This window comes from Mustela putorius, unplaced genomic scaffold (genome assembly GCF_011764305.1).
Source record: "Mustela putorius furo isolate JIRA1106 unplaced genomic scaffold, ASM1176430v1.1 tig00537350_pilon_pilon_pilon, whole genome shotgun sequence".
Taxonomy (NCBI): Eukaryota; Metazoa; Chordata; class Mammalia; order Carnivora; family Mustelidae; genus Mustela; species Mustela putorius.
In genome coordinates, this window is record NW_025422471.1 from 9,172,069 (window position 1) to 9,190,311 (window position 18,243).

The 18,243-nt window shown below is 39.6% G+C and overlaps 1 protein-coding gene across 10 annotated transcripts in view; it reads left to right on the plus strand.

Moving 5' to 3' along the window:
- Positions 1 to 18,243, plus strand: part of MCTP1 (multiple C2 and transmembrane domain containing 1) — a 526,997-nt gene that overhangs the window by 447,086 nt on the left and 61,668 nt on the right. For all 10 annotated transcript variants that reach the window (XR_006605000.1, XM_013044488.2, XM_013044487.2 and 7 more), the window contains one exon: positions 6,224 to 6,277. Coding sequence is in view for 9 of the 10 variants with exons in the window: in XM_013044488.2 (XP_012899942.1) it covers positions 6,224 to 6,277 (54 nt within the window). In the remaining variant the exon portion in view is untranslated. The remainder of the gene's footprint in view (positions 1 to 6,223; positions 6,278 to 18,243) is intronic.

Sequence of the window (18,243 nt, forward strand, 5' to 3'; positions counted from 1 at the left end):
CATTTGGGGCTGTCTCCGTGTGTTTTTAAAAATGTCATCTTTATTAGTATTATATTCAAGGAATAGTACCAAGAATCCGTTTCTTTCAAGACCTTCCTCCAGTGTGTGGCATAGAAGTCTGCGACGAGCGACATTACAGAAGGTCATGTCACTTTTAACTGCTTGCATTACATCTTTCTGATTTCCCTAGTGCCCTTCCTTTGTTTGATTAATACTACTTGCTTTCAAGCAAGGTATCAGAAAGCATAATTTGGAAAGAGAATTCTAGAGCCAAACTGAGAGATTCCCCCCTCAAGAAAAGGGAAAGAAAAAAGAAAAGAAAAACACAACTTTGGAGAAATGTATCTTTTCTAACACATGCATTTTTTTCAACACTTATTTTTGTTTTCTTCAAGGAAATTCTGCATATGTGTTATTAAGTTATTGTTGACAAATGTTTGGTCAGTTTGACTTCATATACTTGAAAACAAAACTATGTAGTCTTTATGTGGTTTTATTGAAGAGGAAAGAGCTGGAGTTTGAGACAGGACTCCTTTATTTTGTTTTTCTTTGTTAGGTATTAAACTCCTCCACTCTCTTTCTACATGGTAGGTGTTACGTGAGTTCTCTGGGAGAGGTTGCAGTTTCTTGAAGTCACTAAATGCACTTCAGGGATACGTTCAGTTTGTTTTTAACACCTTAGTTGCAGTTTCTGTATTCATTGAATTTGGCCAGGGCTCATGTCTTCAAGCACAGCCCCACTTCTGAAACACTCTTGCCTTCATAGCCATCCATTGCTTTGGTCCCTTAAAGCCTGCAAAGTAGTGAAATCATTATCATTTTAAAGGAGGGTCTTGATCCACGCCTCTACCTGTGTCCATTTATGTGTTTCTTGGTGACTGTGAAACATGAATTGGAATTTTATATGTCCTAAAGAACACTGAATATTTTGCCCAGGACAAAAAGAATAATATAATTTTTAAAAAATGTATGTTGAAGGGGCACCTGGGTGGCTCAGTCAGTTAAGCATCTGTCTTCAGCTCAGGTCATGATCCCAGGGCCCTGGGTTCGAGCCCCACATCAGGCTCCCTCTCCCTCCACCTGTCACTTCCATTGCTTGTACTCTCTTTCCCTGTCCAATAAATTTTAAAAATCTTTTAAAAAATAATGTTTAAAATATCATTAAATTCATGTTAGTTTTCTTCTCACTAATAGCTAACCTTTTTGAACATTTATTTTGATACGAGAACTGTGTTAAGTACTTTATACACTATTTCACTGGGTCCTTAATCAACACTGTGGGATAGGTGCTATTATCTCCTGTTTCCAGAGCACTTTAAACCCCACCTGAACGAAACGTGGTAGTGGGATACATTCTGAAGCAGCTTCAAAACATCCGTAGGAAAGCATCTGTATTATAAATCCTCACTTGTAGATGTTTATGATGTAACATTAAAAAGGCACTGGAGGAGGGGAAAAGCCCTCGCTAGAGCGCTAAAACACAACACAACGGCCTCTAGCTAACACAACACTTTTCTGCCAAATGTAAGAGCAAATGGTTGTATTGGGTGGTTCTGGCTGCACATTTGTAGAGCAATTGTGCGTAGCCAATTACCCACTTGTGCAGGGGAAGAACAGTTTGGGTTTCGCAAATGAAGAGCCTGATTCTGTAGACCTCTTTGAGTCGTTCTCAAACATGAGATCCGCAGCTGATTTGGAAAATGTGTAAATGAAGCTATTGGCTTGTTTGCTGTTTCGATGATATTTTGGATTTGTAGAAAATTAACTTGGAGGAAGTAGAAATCTCCAAATCTTAAAGGTTAAATGGGTATGCTTTCTGTTTCTGGGCATATATTGGAAGGCATTTTGAAAATTTGCTTTTATTAATCTGCATCCCTGATTAAGTATATGTCTTTCCAGATAAGCTAATTCAGTTCTGCAAACTAGTTCACTTCCTTCCCGATCTTGTTGAGGGCTCTGAAGAATAGATGATGCTTTCATCTGTTCACTCTATCAACAAATAGTTCTGGAACACCTATTATGCACCTTGCAATCTGCTAGGCAGAATCCAACACCCTTCTTGCTTCCTAGCACCTGCGGCACGATCATAAGTATTGAAGAGGAGAAGCATGCAATACATTTGTTTATTTTTATTTATTTATTTGACAGGCAGAGATCACAAGTAGACAGAGAGGCAGGCAGAGAGAAAGAGGAGAAGCAGGCCCCCTGCCAAGCAGAGAGCCCGATGTGGGGCTCAATCCCAGGACCCTGAGATCATGACCTGACTGAAGGCAGAGGCTTAACCCACTGAGCCACCCAGGCGCCCCAATACATTTTTAATCATAACCAGCAAAAACATTGTTCGAATTTATGCATGGGAGTAAAAGTATACTTGTAGTATTTGTTTCTTTTTCTTCGACATATTCGATAAATGACTTTGTGCAGGTAATTTTAGTAAAACATTACTTAACAAAATTATCTGTTTTATACCTCCCATATATACAACTTTTATCTGAAAAATAAAATGGATCATAATGACCAACCTAACAAATTACTTAATCTAAATCTGTCATCTTAGTAGAGATACAAAATTATAATCATTTAAACAAAACTTAGGAGAGTTGGGTGAATTCTTCCCTCCCCACCCCTCACTCCCGACCCCCAAGAACTGGGCAGGGAGTGAGAGCCATCTCTGAGTTGTCCCACTGTCTGGGTTTGCATTCTGTTTCAGCCATTTGCTGTGTTAGGTGAATGCTTTTGAAGAAATACAAAGTACTGAAATACTGTGGCTGCTTCTCCCATTGAAACCTCCATCAAAAATGGCCCCGTTTGGAATTGCCTGGTATAGAGCACTGTGATTATATGTTATTGCTATTATTGTCTATATACTTCCAAATACTTCAAATTTTCAGGAAATTAAAAGCCAACGTGAAAGATTAGCTTATAGTCTCCATTTAAATTTTACTGAATTATAATCCTCTTGAGGGCTGACATGAGTATAGATGAAATATCTGTGTTATTCATCTTTGTATTCCCACAGTACCTAGCACTGTGTTTCTTGGCCAAGGGGCTTAACAGTAAATGCTTAGAGAGTTGCTGAATAGTGTTAGAGAGAATGTTAAGAGTCCTTCTTTCTTGCTGAGGCTGAATTGCTTTATATGCCTTCAGAATAAGTGTAAACTCTCACCAGATATTGGAAACAGCACATTGTGCTACTATGGTTCTTTTGAAATGCTGAATGTCCAAAGCAAAGACCACAAAATTCTACCATGTAATAGAAGATTTAAAGTATGACATTAAATTAGGAACAATCTCACAGGAACATCTCACAGATGTTTTTGGTTCTATATTGGTTTATGAGAAAAGGAGGCTTGCGTTTGGGCTATTCTTTTAAGTAGGCTAATGCTTTTCGAATATTTGAGAACAATTATTAGATCACCAAGAGTCCCGACATGTTATCTCAGTTTGTGTAGCTCTTTGCATAACACAGTCTTAGCTATTGAAGTTTTCACTCATAACATATTCCCGTCTGTATCATAAGCCACATGAAAGCAGCACTCACTGTCTCTATCTTTTAAAGTTATGAGCTTGGGGAGAAAGATTTAAAAATATTTAATAACCATGATTCTATCAAGTTTATTCAGAAATAAAGATACAGACTGGATAAAAAAAGAAAAGCACCACAAGAATTAGAAATTATATGAAATGGCATCAATGCAATCAGAAGTTGGCACTTAGCTGAAGAGCAACCCTCCCCAAAGTTTTTTTAAATGTTTGGTTTCTATGGAGAGAGAGAGAGAGAGGGAGAGAGAGAGAGAAGGTGTATAAAACCATAGTAAAACACCTGAAACAGGGGAGCTCCCATTTGTAATGCCACAGTGACACAGTAATCAAGGAAAGGGTAAATTATTGAGCAAATCCAAAATGACTATTCCATTATGCTGAAGTAAGTACACTAGGAGTCATTAAAAAATACATTCATGCATACCCATCTACCTGGATTATATATACATATTACATACATTAGATTACTGAATACATTTCTAATTTTCAGTGTCCATTCTCATAATGTAACCCTTGTGTAAAATCAGAGAGTTAAAATTAGAGTCTCTGGCAATTCACAAAATAAAAAAGGAAGAAAAAGAAGTAATACAGAGATAGTCAAAAGTTGACATTTATCCACAAGAATTGAAACTTGAGCCTTGGTTGCACCAAAACCACAAATGACAAAAGAAAAAATTAACGAATGGGACCACATCAAACTCAAAAGCTTCTGCACAGCAAAACAAACAATTAATAAAAAGACAACCTGCAGAATGGGAGAAAATTTTTGCAAACCATCTCTCAGATACAGGGTTAACATCCAAAATATCTACAGAATTCAGTCAACTCCCTAACAAAAAAAGCAATCCAATTTAAAAATAGCAGAAGAACTAAACAATTTTCTACAGAGGATATAGAAATGGCCGACAGGGGTGCCTGGGTGGCTCAGTGGGTTAAGCCGTTGCCTTCGGCTCGGGTCATGATCTCAGGGTCCTGGGATCGAGCCCTGCATCGGGCTCTCTGCTCAGCGGGGAGCCTGCTTCCTCCTCTCTCTCTGCCTGCCTCTCTGCCTCCTGTGATCTCTCTCTGTCAAATAAATAAACAAAATGTTTAAAAAAAAAAAAAAAAAAGAAATGGCCGACAGATAGATGGATTTATGCTTAACATCACTAGTATCCAGGAAATGCAAGTCAGAACCACAATGCCGTGTCACCTCTGTATCAGTGGACCACTGAGTTAGCTAACATCTGTTAGAATGGCTGTCGTCAGGAACAGACAATAAGTGGTGCTGAGAATGGTGAATAGAGAGCGGTGACTAGAGAACCCATATGGTTGGCGGAAACGCAAATTGGTCCAGACACTATGGAAAAGAATATGGAGGTTCCCCCCAAAATACAAACAGATCTGCCCTATGATTGAACAATTACACTTCTGGGTATATACCCAGAAGAAACGAAAACAGGGTGTAGAAAAGTTACCTGCACTCCCATGTTTGCCACAGTATTAGTCACAAAAGCCAACATATGGAAACAACCCAAATGCCCATCAGTGGATGAACGGTTGAAAAGGATATGGTAGGGGCACCTGGGTGGCTCAGTGGGTTAAGCCGCTGCCTTCGGCTCAGGTCATGATCTCAGGGTCCTGGGATCAAGTCCCGCATCGGGCTCTCTGCTCAGCAGGGAGCCTGCTTCCCTCTCTCTCTCTCTCTGGCTGCCTCTCCATCTACTTGTGATTTCTCTCTGTCAAATTAATAAATAAAATCTTAAAAAAAAAAGGATATGGTATATATACACAGAATATTACTCCATTAAAAGGAAGGAAGGTAGTGTCCCTTTTGTGACATCATGGTTGGACCTTGAACTCATTAAAAGCAAGACGAGTCAGAGTTAAGTGTAGTACTATATGATATCACTTATTTATGGATTCTAAAAAAAAGTTAAATGATAAAAAATAGCAATAAGGCAGTCACCAAGGGGGATGGAGGGTAGGGATAGCATACACACACAGGACAGATAGTAAATAAGCCATAGAGATCTGATGCACAGTGTAATGAACATAGAAAATGGTGTACTTTTAATTATGTAATAAGATAAAATATTGCCACATTAGCAATCATTTTACAATATATAAATGTATCCAAGTAACTCATAGTATACTTGACTTAACCAATGTTATGTATCAAATTTATTCAATAAAAATTTAAAAATAAGTAGAATTTCAGCCATGAAAGCTATTAGTTTAATGCCATAGGCCACCGGCATAAATCAGTGACGAGGAAATTACTTTAGCTTAGAGTTTGGTGAAAAGTAAATCAGAAATAACAGAGCTGTTTTCTGCTTAGTTATCTGATTCTGAACTTAAAGTGTCTGATTAATACAGAAAGTGGAGTAGGTAAAAAGGAAATCTCCTGATTGAAAGCATCTCTGAAATTAATGTTAGTTTACCTGATGCATATTTCAGGTTCTTTAGGTTGTCACACAACATCTCCCACAAGTAGGGTTCCCCTGACTGGGATTCAGTTCCCTGGTATTAATCAATTACAGTCATTGCATTTTCCTAATCCCTATCTCTAGATCAAATGTTCCCTCTCTGTGCATCTGTTTCAAATGTTAATGAAGTTTTCATTTCCAAAAGGTTGAAAATGACAGAACAAAATTCTCTGCTTTAAGAGCACAAAAATGACTTCTGTTTCTGTCTGCAGGTAGTGGAGGACATGCTGGAGGACGAGGAAGAAGAAGATGACAAAGATGACAAGGTAATTATCTTTCCCAGCACTTGGGTACCAGGGGATGGGGAAATGTAGACATGACACTGTTTTCACAGACAGTTAAAAAGGGAGTTGAAGTGTTTGAGTCCAGAAAATTGGACAGTGCTGTTTATCATCCTAACAATGCCACTGCATGTTGCATAGAAGGAGAGACGGCTATAAATCCTCTTCGCTTTTGTCCAGTGCTGGGTCAAATATTTTTCTGCCAGGAACAAAAAAAAAAATAATTCAGCTTGTCTGGAACTTGATAGCTCTCGTGAAGATAACAGCAGTGACAACTGTTTTTGAAGGGCAAAAATTTGTCCTATCTTGAGTATTACAAATCGGGCTACACTTCGGAGGAAGGGAGAAGGGAAAAAAAGAGCAGCCTGCTTAAGTTGAACATGAATATTGTCATCTGTAATTTTCCAGGAATTGTGCAGCGAAAGAACACACGTGTGTGGGGAGGAGGGCATTTAAATAATCCCAGTGTTCAGAGCCCTTGCCTAGGCTTGACTTGGAATGACTCTATGGCTCCTTGGTTGGGAAAGCTTGCTGAGAGATTGTTTTCTGATCACTGGTTGGCATGGGAATGGTGACCACAGTAAAAAAACAAAAAACAAACAAACAAACAAAAAACCCAGTAGTTTCTGGGATTTCTTGGTATGGTTGTCCCCTGGGAAGACAAATTAGAATGATCTGGTATGACTGTAGTTGTGTCTGGGGTGAGAAGAAAGGCTTTTTATGACAAGAAAGAGCGATGCTGATTTATCGAAATCCTTGAGCATTTCTAGATCAAAAAATCTTACAAGAGCTAGAGTGAGATTGGGAAGGAAAAGAGAATATCACTCCTTTTTCATTATTCCCAAATTGTTTAGTGTATAAAACTAGATTTTGACTTTCACTGGAACCAGAGTTCTTATAGTAAAGAAGTGATTTTTTTTTAATTTTTTATTTTTTTTTAATAAAGGAGAACAATCGTGTATCTTAATTTATGCCCTTGACCTTTGATTCTAGTAGAGATGTACAGTTATATCCTGGTGTAAGAATTTGCATGCTGGAACCAAGCATTAGAAATGTAATTTAAAAAAAAAAAAATCACAAACTGTGGGAGTCAAACTCCCAAATGATTTTTTTTCTTGCCTAATATTCAAGGCTAGAAGGAAAATGAAAACATAGACACACACATACACACTTTCTGCCTTCTAATACCATTCCAAACATTTTGAAATTGATAGAGCTTTTAGGTGAAATTCTCCTTCTGTACATCATTTAGTCATTAGCGACATCACCAAACATACACTAACAAAATCTCCTTTCTACAAAAACACATATGTGCTTGTTTTTAATGTTAAAGAACATGAACATACACTTCTGGCAATAAATGAGGTGATTTATTGTTAAGGTCAGTTGTAGAGCTGTAGAGAGCTTGTATTTTAACTCAACATGCCAGCTCTGAATCATCATTTCTCTGCTGATAAACACTGAGCTGCCATCCATTTATAGCCATTTTCCCTTGCTTGTTGCTGCTTTATTATTAAAGCTACCATAAAGATTCATTCCAGCAGCAGGCGTTCCCTCCAAAATGTTAATAAATGGAAACCCTTAGTGTAGTCTAGTACTTCAGTGTCCCTGCTTGAGGTCAACCTGAGTTTTTTTTTTTTTTCTTTTTTTTTTTTTTTAAGCCAGTTTGTTGATACTCCAAACCACTCATCTCCGCTTGATGGTCATTTTTTAATAGAGAGGATGTTAGGAGTGGGGAGCGAATAACGCACCTGGTTAACCAGCTCACCAGAACCTAGATGTCAAGTGGAACATGCCAGGTGGAAAGAGCTCCAAGCCTCTAAAGTGGCATCTATTGTAATCTAGTGTTTAGGTGTCTGAAACTGACACCCGGGTTCTAACACATTTTCAGATCTAGTTACCGAAGGTGATTGAAAGTGAGTGCTTAAATTACTGTGTGAATTCAGCTGTATTCTTGCGCACAGGGTGCTGGCAAACAGTGTGTTTTCCATATGAAAAGATGGTGAGCTGATTTTCATAAATCCGACTCTTTATTCAAGTGATCTATAAGGAGGCTTTTCTTTTCTACTCATAATGGAATTGATAGCATAAAAATCGTATCTGAACAAAAAAAAAAGGAAAATCTCAAGTATAATAATTTGCAAAAGACTTTTAGGGGTCTGCATAATGGAAGACTCCTAGAGTGGATGTGTTAAAATATAAAGTTTTTCCTATAAGCAATGGAAATATGAAAGGATCTTTCGCCTTCCCATTTAGTAGCTTCCGTCTCTGGACTGGCTGTCACAGTGGTAAAGGTTGTTAAGTCTTGGCTATCAGTATGTCTGATTGGGAGAAGGGTAATTTGCCTACTTAAAAAATTCATTGGTTCTTCTGTTTAAAGTTTGTGTGTAGAGTCATGCGTAATGGAATTTCAGGAGAAAACAAATGTGTTTTTTGCCATATGAGCAGGTACTGACCTCTAGCTCTCATTATTTCTCTGTTTTCTCATATGGTATAATAGTGGGGTCAGGTCAGTGAGTCCTCTTATAGGATAAAAGTAAAAAAGATTAATAAATGTGCCAAAGCCTCACTTTAATTGAACCTGAAGCATATGTTGCAAGTATGTAAAATATGTCCCAGATGTTTCACCAGGGCTAGTTTCTTGGCTTTCCCTGATTACCACAAGGCAGCTATTAGTCCTCTAACCTTTGGACTTGGGGGTAAATGGGGTATTACGTGGCACAGAATGAGAGCACCTGTTTTCCATTCAGCAAAGACCCCTGGCAGGCTTTGCCTAAGCCTATCCATATGTTTTCACTTAGCAGATTGTTGGGCGATTATGAAAAGTGTCTTTCTTTAGAGCCAGCATTGATATTAGTCACTCACAATGAAAGGGCGAGTCATTGGCTACTTGACAAGGTCCGTGTGGGCATAAACCGAAGTCGTTTATTTCATTTCGGCTCGAAGTGTTTTCCCTCCCCACCATTATGTAGATGGTTAAAGACACAGGTACAAAAAGGTGAAGCAGACAAAGATGATAATTACTCTGCATCACAGCTGTGTGAGAGCTTTTTTTTAGTGCTGACTTCAGCACCACCTGGGAAGACTTTGGTTGAAGTTGGTATAAGCTAAGTCATGATTCACCTGGATCCCCAGATCTGGAAGCTTTTCCACACCGTGGCCTTTGGAGCATTCTTTTTGTCATGTGTTCTCCCTTTTTATTAAAACAGCTGATCCTTATTCGGGTGAAGGCGTGTGATCCCCAGACTTCACCTTCATTCCAGAATCCCTTGTCTACATTGACTTTAACCTAAAATTAGGTGACTCCTCTCTTCATCCAGTTCCATGGTTTTCACAAAGGCAGAGAATATGGGTTTTAAATGGTGGGTCTTAGTTATGAATCATTGGCTTGTTAATATTTTCACTTATCTGCATTACATAGCAGCACTCTGTGAAGGTGTACTGGAGATGAAATTTCTCCTGAATTGAATGTTAGGAAGACATCACCCTGTGTTCTCAGTTCCCTTTGTTGTAGAACATTCTCTCTGCCATCGACCACAAAGTCACAATTGAATCTGATTTTTGACCTGACACCAAACCCTGCCTTTGTGGTTAATAGAATGTCTTAGTAATTAAGGCTTAGCTCAATTACCCCGGTCGAGGTATTAAAAAGCCATATAATAGTGTTTCTGACCACATTATTTATAGTAATACAGCGGTCGATCTGCATAATCTAGACATCTAATTAATGAAGATCAGCTTTCATTTTGGGGCTTAAAAAGTTTAGGCATGCTTCCCATGGTGTGTCCTACCCTTGTAATGGGACCCAGCTGCAGTATGAGGAAGCAGAAGATAGAATGCAGGTTTTCCTCAGGATAAGCATGGATTCAAACGCATGGCATAGTACTAATGTTTATTGATAAAAGATATTTAAATGTTCAGACATTTATGCTTACATTGCTTTGCCTTTTTCTTCAGCTATTAGGTCAAGGTTACTGTGATTCAAGATAACTAGATGCAGTGAGTGAAACTTATCTGACTTACTTCAAAATACGCAGTTTGCTTGCTTTAATTCTCAAAATCTGTGTTATCTGGTTTGATCCTCCAGCCCTAAACATGTATATAATATACCCAATATGCATACATCTCTGCATCTGAAATCAAGCATGGGAGGAAGGAGATAACTCTAATGTGTGAGAGAAGATTTCAATCAGAAAAAATGGCATTTTCTAGTTATATTCAATGGAATAATTACATGGTGGGGAAGCCGATCAAAGCTTTGGAGAAAGGCAGGGAAAAGGAGTCAAGAAAAAAATTCTTAAAAAGAAATCTTAACTCACATTTAACTGAAATAGCATTGTCTTAGTTTATTGGTTTTCTACTACTGCATAACAAATGGCCACAAACTTGGAGGCTTACAACAAACCGCATGCATTAGCGCTCAGCTGGGTAGGTCAGAAGTGTAGGCATAGCTCAACTGGGTTCTGTGTTCAGTCTAATTCTCAAGTCGTCAGTCGGGCTGAGTTCTCATTTGAGGCTCTGCAGAAAAACCCACTTCCAATCTTACTTGGGCTGTTGATAGAATTCAGTTCCTTGTATTTGGAGAACTGAAGCCCTTATTTTTCTTGTTGGCTTTTCACTCCTTGTGGTCACTTTCCATGGTCCTTTCCATCTTTATATCCATCAATAGACAATCTCCCTCCTGACAAATCTCTTTCACACTTGAACTCTCTTCAGGAAGAGCCTAGTCCCTGTTAAAGGTTCGCCTGATTAGGCCAGGCCCACCAAAGGTAATCCTTTCTTAAAGTCCACTCTGCCATATAACATAACCTAATCACGGGATGACCATCCTATTGTATTCTTAATTCCCTTCACATACAAGGGGAGGGGATTATACATAACATGTACACCAGGAAGTGGGAATCTTGGCAGTCATCTTAGAATTCTGCCTACTACAATCATCTAGACCTACTAGTTCGAATTTATTTTAAAATGGGGAAATTGCTTCAGCCAAACATAGGTGCATTGCCAAAAGTGATATTGACAATGAGTGGCAGAGCCAGGGATGACACTCAGGTTTTCCCAAGTTAGGCATCTTTACCATTCTTAGAAACTAAGTTTTCCATGAGAATGAAAGTTAAAAAACAGATGCAGATTACCTTAGACCTGATCTTCTGGTATTCTGGTAGTATAATCAGGGAGTATACCATCTAAACCAGTGAGGTGCTCTTCTAGGTTTCTAGTTCCTCACACTCTTCCTGTGCTTTCTGCCCTTTCCCACTGTCCCAGCTAAGTCGTGGTGTGGTGGGCAGAATAATAACCGCTCAAAGATGTTCTCATCCTAATCCCTGGAACCTCTATTACACTGCATGGCAAAGAGGCTGCGAGGTAGCCAATGAGGTGAAGGTTGCTGATCAGCTGACCTTCTAAGAGTTGGATTATGCTGGATTCTATGAGTGGACCCAAATTAATAGTAAGCATCCTTAAAAGCCTAAGAAGCCATCAAAGTGGCCACCCCTTGCCCAGCTATGGCCCAAGCCAGTGCTCTGGACCTTCCTGGCCAGAAGGAGAGCTGCTGAGACATCTGGAGGACCTGAAGGTAGAGCTCCTCCAGCTGCAAGTCACCAACATTACAGGCCGTGCAAGGTCCAAGGTCTCCAAGATCTGAGCTGTCTATGAGCCCCTCACCCTTGTTCTCACCATCATTCACCAGACTCAGAAGGAGAACCTCAGGAAATTCTCCAGCCCCAAGAAAAGGTGCGCCCTGTACCATAGGCTCAATGAGCACGAGGAGAAGCTGAAGGCAAAGAAACAGCAGCAGAAGGACCAGCTGTACAGCATCTAGTGTGGGGGCAGATGGAGTCAAAGCCAGAGCCCTGACATTAATCCAACAAACTGATGGGGGGCAGGGTGGTGTTAGAGGGTTGAGATGCTCTCTGGGCTTGAAGATGGAGGAGGGTGGCCACAAACCAAGAAATGTGGGCAGCCTTTAGAAACTGGAAAGGGCAAGGAAATGGATTCTCCCCTAGAGCCTCCAGAAAGAAATGCAGCCCTACCCACATCTTGAGTTTAGCCCAGTGAGACTCACTTCTGACTTCTAGATTGCAGAACTTTGAGTTAATAAATTTGTGGTGTTTAAGCCAATAGGTTTATACTTTATAGTGGCAATAGGAACTAATACCGGTGCCTTCCAACTGCATTTTCCATACTTACAATCGTACATTTTAAAGCACTAGATCTGAGCTCCTAATTTTTTCCTTATGAACTTAACCCTATTTTTCTGTATGAATATGGCTATACAGTTTTTCATTCAATATGGAAACTAAGAACAGTATAACAAAGCAATTTTTTTCTTTTTTTCATTTTATTTTTTCAGTGTTCCAAGATTCATTGTTTATGTACCACAGCCAGTGCTCCATGCAATACGTGCCCTCCTTCATACCCACCATTAGGCAAATATTTTTATCCAAATTGCCTTAGTTTTTATTCAGAAAAGCTTGCCTAGAAATAAGAGTGGGTTTGTACTCATGTCTGTGCACTTGGTTACTTTCCTGTGTAGGAGCCTGTATTCGTCATTGGTGAGTGCGGCACCAAGTCATGGTTAACTTGCTTTTTCCACAGAAGAATTCCGCTCCCTCAGAACATTCATTCTATTCCTCAAAACAGTTCACTCCATGAAGCATCAGGGCAGAGGGTATTAGCCCTACTCAGGTCACAGACCTTTTGAAAATCTGAAGAAAACTGTAGACTTCTTCCTTGCCGGTGGGTGTGGGGGGAGACACATAAACACATACACAAAAACTTTTTCATGCCTTTTTTATTGCAATGGAAATAGAATGATTTTTACAGAGACTATAAAATTTCTTTATAAAGTCATATCTCTGTGGCTCTCACTACCTTCCTCTTGACATTAATGCCTGGTATCCTCAAACACCTGAGATAAATGCAAATTGTCCAAGTAAAAATAAAGTTTAGTTCAGCTCAGAAGTAAGCCTCTACAAGAAGGCTGATGTTTGGCTTTGATATTGAAATTATGAGTGGTTTTTGACATAGCAATAGGCTTGTTATTTTTGACATCTGTTTGAGTATGACTTTTCAGTTGCATGGCAATACGTGCTTAAAACACTGACTTGGCAAGAGAAAACAGTAGCAAACAGAATGGGAGCTGCTGTGGCTTTATTCGATGAGGGTTAAGCACAGAGGAATTCCTCCAGTTCTCCAAAGTCCTGGTTGAATTTATGTTCTGTTGTGTTAAGTAGATCATCTTTTAACACGTCTGCATCATTAATGCCTCATCATTTAAAAAAAAAAAAAAAAAAAAGAGGACTTCACTTCCTGTGAAGTCATGGGAGACAAGAGTTAGCTTTTAAGGAGTTCTATAATGATTCCAACTGTCTGTGGGTTTCCACCTGTAAACAAATTGGAAAGCTTTGTCACTCCTTGTTCCTTTCCAGAAGCACTTCTCCAGCCTTGGAATGTGTAGATAAATGCCCCAACATGCCCTTCCAGCATGGCAGTAGAGAGAAAAGAATTGAAATAGAAAGATTTAGTTGGATCATTTGACAAGGATAGCCATCAGGTAAAGCAAACTGTGAACGGACTCTTTCCTGTTGCTTTTTTCTAGTCATTGGATTTCCTTTGCCTCAGAAAAGCAGAACTTGTATTTGAAAGTCAATCACATGTTTCGAGACAGGTCCTCTGGAAAACTAGTTAATGTCTGTATTGCAGCAACGAACTTACTCTCAGACTTCCATTTCTTGACAAAACCTCTTGAAATAGTGTGTCAGCCCTGGCTCTCAAGGGGTTGACAACATTCGTAGAAATAGACACACTTTTTTCAGGCTCCCTGGCAGAGTCGTTGACACTGGCTGACACCACTGCATGTTGAGACGAGGAGCAGGTTTCTTCACCAAAGCAGCAGAACCAGATGTGTTGCCAAGCATCACAGATGCTCTATCAGAGCCCAGAGTGCCAAGATTTTTATTCTGCCTGAAAATTTGTTTGGCAAAGAAATTCTTCACCATGCTAGAGGCATTGACTCTGCAGATTCTAAAAGAAGTTCACGACAGAGGAATTCTTCTTTGATTATAAGAACTTGCCAACAGGAGTTGGCTATGCAAATAGAGGTATCAATTTGAATTGTGACATGCAAAAGAGAGATATTAGAGAAATGTCAGGAATTCTGTAATGTTGACCTCACTGGATGAGAACACAACTTGAAGACCTGTGTAGCTTCACCAAAATATTTCCAGTGACGTGGATTATTTTGCGTGGTGGTATGATGAACCAAAAAAATATTTTAATACAAGTCTTTTTTTTCCCCTTGGGGAAAAATCCAAAGCCAGGTAAAGTCCCAGTCTTTAATAACCAAGACATTTTTATATAAAGGAAAAAAATCCACAATGTCTAATAGATTTTTCAGAGTAGGCAGCCTGAGCTGCTCCCTTTAATGGGATTGGTTGCATACTTCTGTTGGCCAGAATCCTGCAATTCCTGTGTTCCATCACACTCCAGAACTAATAGAAAATCAATAGATATGAAAACCTTATGGTATATTTATTTTTCCTTTGAAATTTTCCAACTTAAGCTAGACTCAAAGTAAAAAAGATGTATGGCTATAATCATGTTAGCAGGGAGTGTTTTCTTTTCTTCTCAAAAGCAGGCTATGCTAGGGTCTTAACATGGCAGTGACATTACCTGTCTACCTTCAAGAGCAGATTGCTCTCTGTTCACACAATATTCTTTGCTGCTTACTGATCTCAGGCCTGTCCGTGTAACTCACTCTGGCTGACCCATGCCAATTTGCAGCCAAAGGCTCAAGAGCTATCCTTGGCTCTGCCATCTCTCTTTTCCTTCTGAAACATAGCTGTAACCATTCACACAGGAGATCCTCCTTTAGCTTGAGTTCTAGAATAAAGATGATGTGGAGCCAACCCAGAAGGGCATGTGGTATGAACAAAAAATAAACTCAGTCCTTGTTTTGAGGAGCCTTTGTGATTTTGAGGTCTTCATTGCTGCAACATAATTTCGTCCAGGCTGCTGCATACAGCCTCCATCCCATATTACTCTGTGTGAATCAATGTGCTAATAGTATAATTTGAAATAAAACACGAGTTTTTTTAGTAAAACCAATCAGAGTCTCAGAAAGGGAAATTTAGAATAATTTTTTCTTCCTAAAAGCACAGATCTATCCACAGCCCTTGAGGCCCACTGTCAGATACAGGTTGAACCAATTTGCTATTGGGGCTCTCTCATTGGACATTGATTTCTTTTTCCCTTAAGCTTATAGTGAGGACAAGACACTGTGAGGGTAGACAAAGATAAATCGGGCAGAATATGGACCTTTCAAGAGTCACTGTCTGCTGGGACCCTTGATGATGTAAACTAATAATACGGAGAGAAACATGTTACAACAAAGTTAAAAAGAGTTTGGGAAAAACAGGAAGATGACCGTCTTCCCAGAATTGGTAGCAAATGTTGCACAGAGGAGGTGGCATTTAGTTTAGGTCTTGAGGGACAAATGAGAACATAGAAGGAAGTGTGGTTTGTAAAGTTAAGGAGAATGTGGGACAGTGGGACCATGAAGCAGAGGGCGAGGACACTGGGAAAGGTAAATTTAAGACTGTGAAGGAATCTAAGGAATCTGAATTCTGAATTCTAAGGAATCTGAATTACTTTCAAGCAGTTCTGAAATAGGGAATTGTCATGATGACCTTTGTGCTTTTAGAAGAAAACTCTGGCAAGGGGCAGGTTATGGAATAAGAAGGAAATGAGATTTGAAGTAGAGAAGTATGCTAGGAGGTGCCCTGGTCGCTCTAGCAGGAAATAATGGCGGCCTGTGCTATACCAGCAATTGTGATAATCAGAAAGAAACAAATTTGAGAGATTTTTTAATAGTAAATGTAATAAGATTATTGAAACAATTTATGTTGTATAGACTAAGGGAAAACTAGTAGATGCCTGGTTGAGATATCTTTGTATTTGTGTGGCACTTCAAATGCTTCAAAGTACCTTCCCTCCCGTAACTTAATTTAATGTTCACAATAACTGTGCGCATTGACTTATCAGGTTTCATTCCCATGCTTCAGTATCAGGAAGATTAACTTGGCTAGGGGGAAGTAGCTAAGATTAGAAACCAGATAATGTGACTACAATAGGAAAGTAGTTGAGCCTAAAAACAAGTTAACTTCTCCAAAAAGAAGCTAAGTCTAGGAATTAGGTAACTTGCCTAATGAAGAAACTGAGATCAGAAAACAAACCCTCTAATTAACTTTTCTTCTGGTCATGTTGTAGCAAAGCCCATTGGCCCACCTAGAAATGACACCTAGGTCACTTGGTATGCAGTTTTGCAGAGTCATCGCCCGTTTTCTGGTCAGTATAGACAGAGAGTATCATCTGTGCCTGCCCAGCCCTCCTCTCCCTGGGCACTAGTTCTCAAGAGAGAACGTTTGGAAAATGATGGCAACAGGTCCATATTCAGTGCCTTTTCCCCATTCAGTGTGCTTTCACTAAGTAAACACAGATCCAGGGTGGAAGCAAGAAGTATTCATGTACAAGGAGGCAAAATATTTTTGATACCTCAAAAGCTGGTTCAGAGGGAAAGGAGTATAGTAACCATGTTGATTCTGGCTTTGATCTGAAAGTCTTGAGGAGACCATGATGCAGGAGGATCATGGGTCAGTTGAGAAGCCCTTTCTCTTGTCACTATTTTTTAAAATGAAAAAACTGAAACCTCTGAGACATAGAGTAACTCACTCAAAGTCACAAAAGAAGGGAAACAATCAGACTGCAAACTTGTCTGCGGCCAAAGTCCACCAGTTTGGACTGTATAACAGTCTCCCCATACACGCCCCCCCCCCAAACCCACATAGTGACCTAAAGCAATAATGTTTATCACTCTTTATTATTCAGTGTGTTGACTAGGCTCACCTAGGCAGTTCCTACGTGAATCTCTCTTGTGGGTCTAGGCAGATGTCTGGGGCTTTGGTCTTCTAAGGGTGGATGTGGGCTGGATATTCAAGACGGCTCAGTCAGAAGACTGGAGGTTGTTGCTGGCTTCTTACAACATGGCAGCTCAATTCTGACAGGGAAAAGAGATCTGAAAGTGAGGGTTTCAAGAGACCAAGCAGGAGCTGCAAGGCTTCTTATGATACAGCCTTAGAAGTCCAAGAATGTCCCTTCTGTCATGCTCTGTTGGTCCAGCAAGTCACTAAGGGCAGCCCAGATTTAAGGAGAGGATGAATTTAGTTCTACTTCTTAATCAGGAGTGTCAGGGTCCAACTGCATAAGAATATAAGGGAGGGGAGATGTTATGTGGCCATCTTTGGAAAATAAAATCAGCCTCCATTTTTTTTTTTTTTTTTAAGATTTATTTATTTATTTATTTCACAGACAGAGATCACAAGTAGGCAGAGAGGCAGGCAGAGAGAGAGAGAGAGAGAGAGAGAGAGGAGGAAGCAGGTTCCCCGCTGCGCAGAGAACCCGATAACCCGATGTGGGGCTCAATCCCGGGACCCTGGGATCATGACCTGAGCCGAAGGCGGAGGCTTTAACCCACTGAGCCACCCAGGTGCCCCAATAAGCCTCCATTTCTAAAGAAGAAAAGCTTTTAATAGATATCCTGTAGCATTAAGGAATGTGAACCCTGTTGCTTTAATAGGAGAGTATCTCTTTATCTAAGGTTTATCAGCGCGTAGTGCTTGAGTAGGTTATCTCAAAAATTAAACAAGCATAGCACCTTCAAATGGCCAGGCATATCCAAATCTTTTTATTTATTTATTTATTTACTTACTTACTTCACTTTTTGTTTTGGATTTGCAAATTGAAAAGAAACAAAGGATTGACTGAGTTGTCATTCTCTACTTCACTAAAACCTCAAAGTGTTAAAACCTAAGTCTCCCTCCTTCTGCTTTGCCCATAGATAAGGATTCTGTACAGATATTCCACCATCTAGCTGAACTCTCCATGGAAGC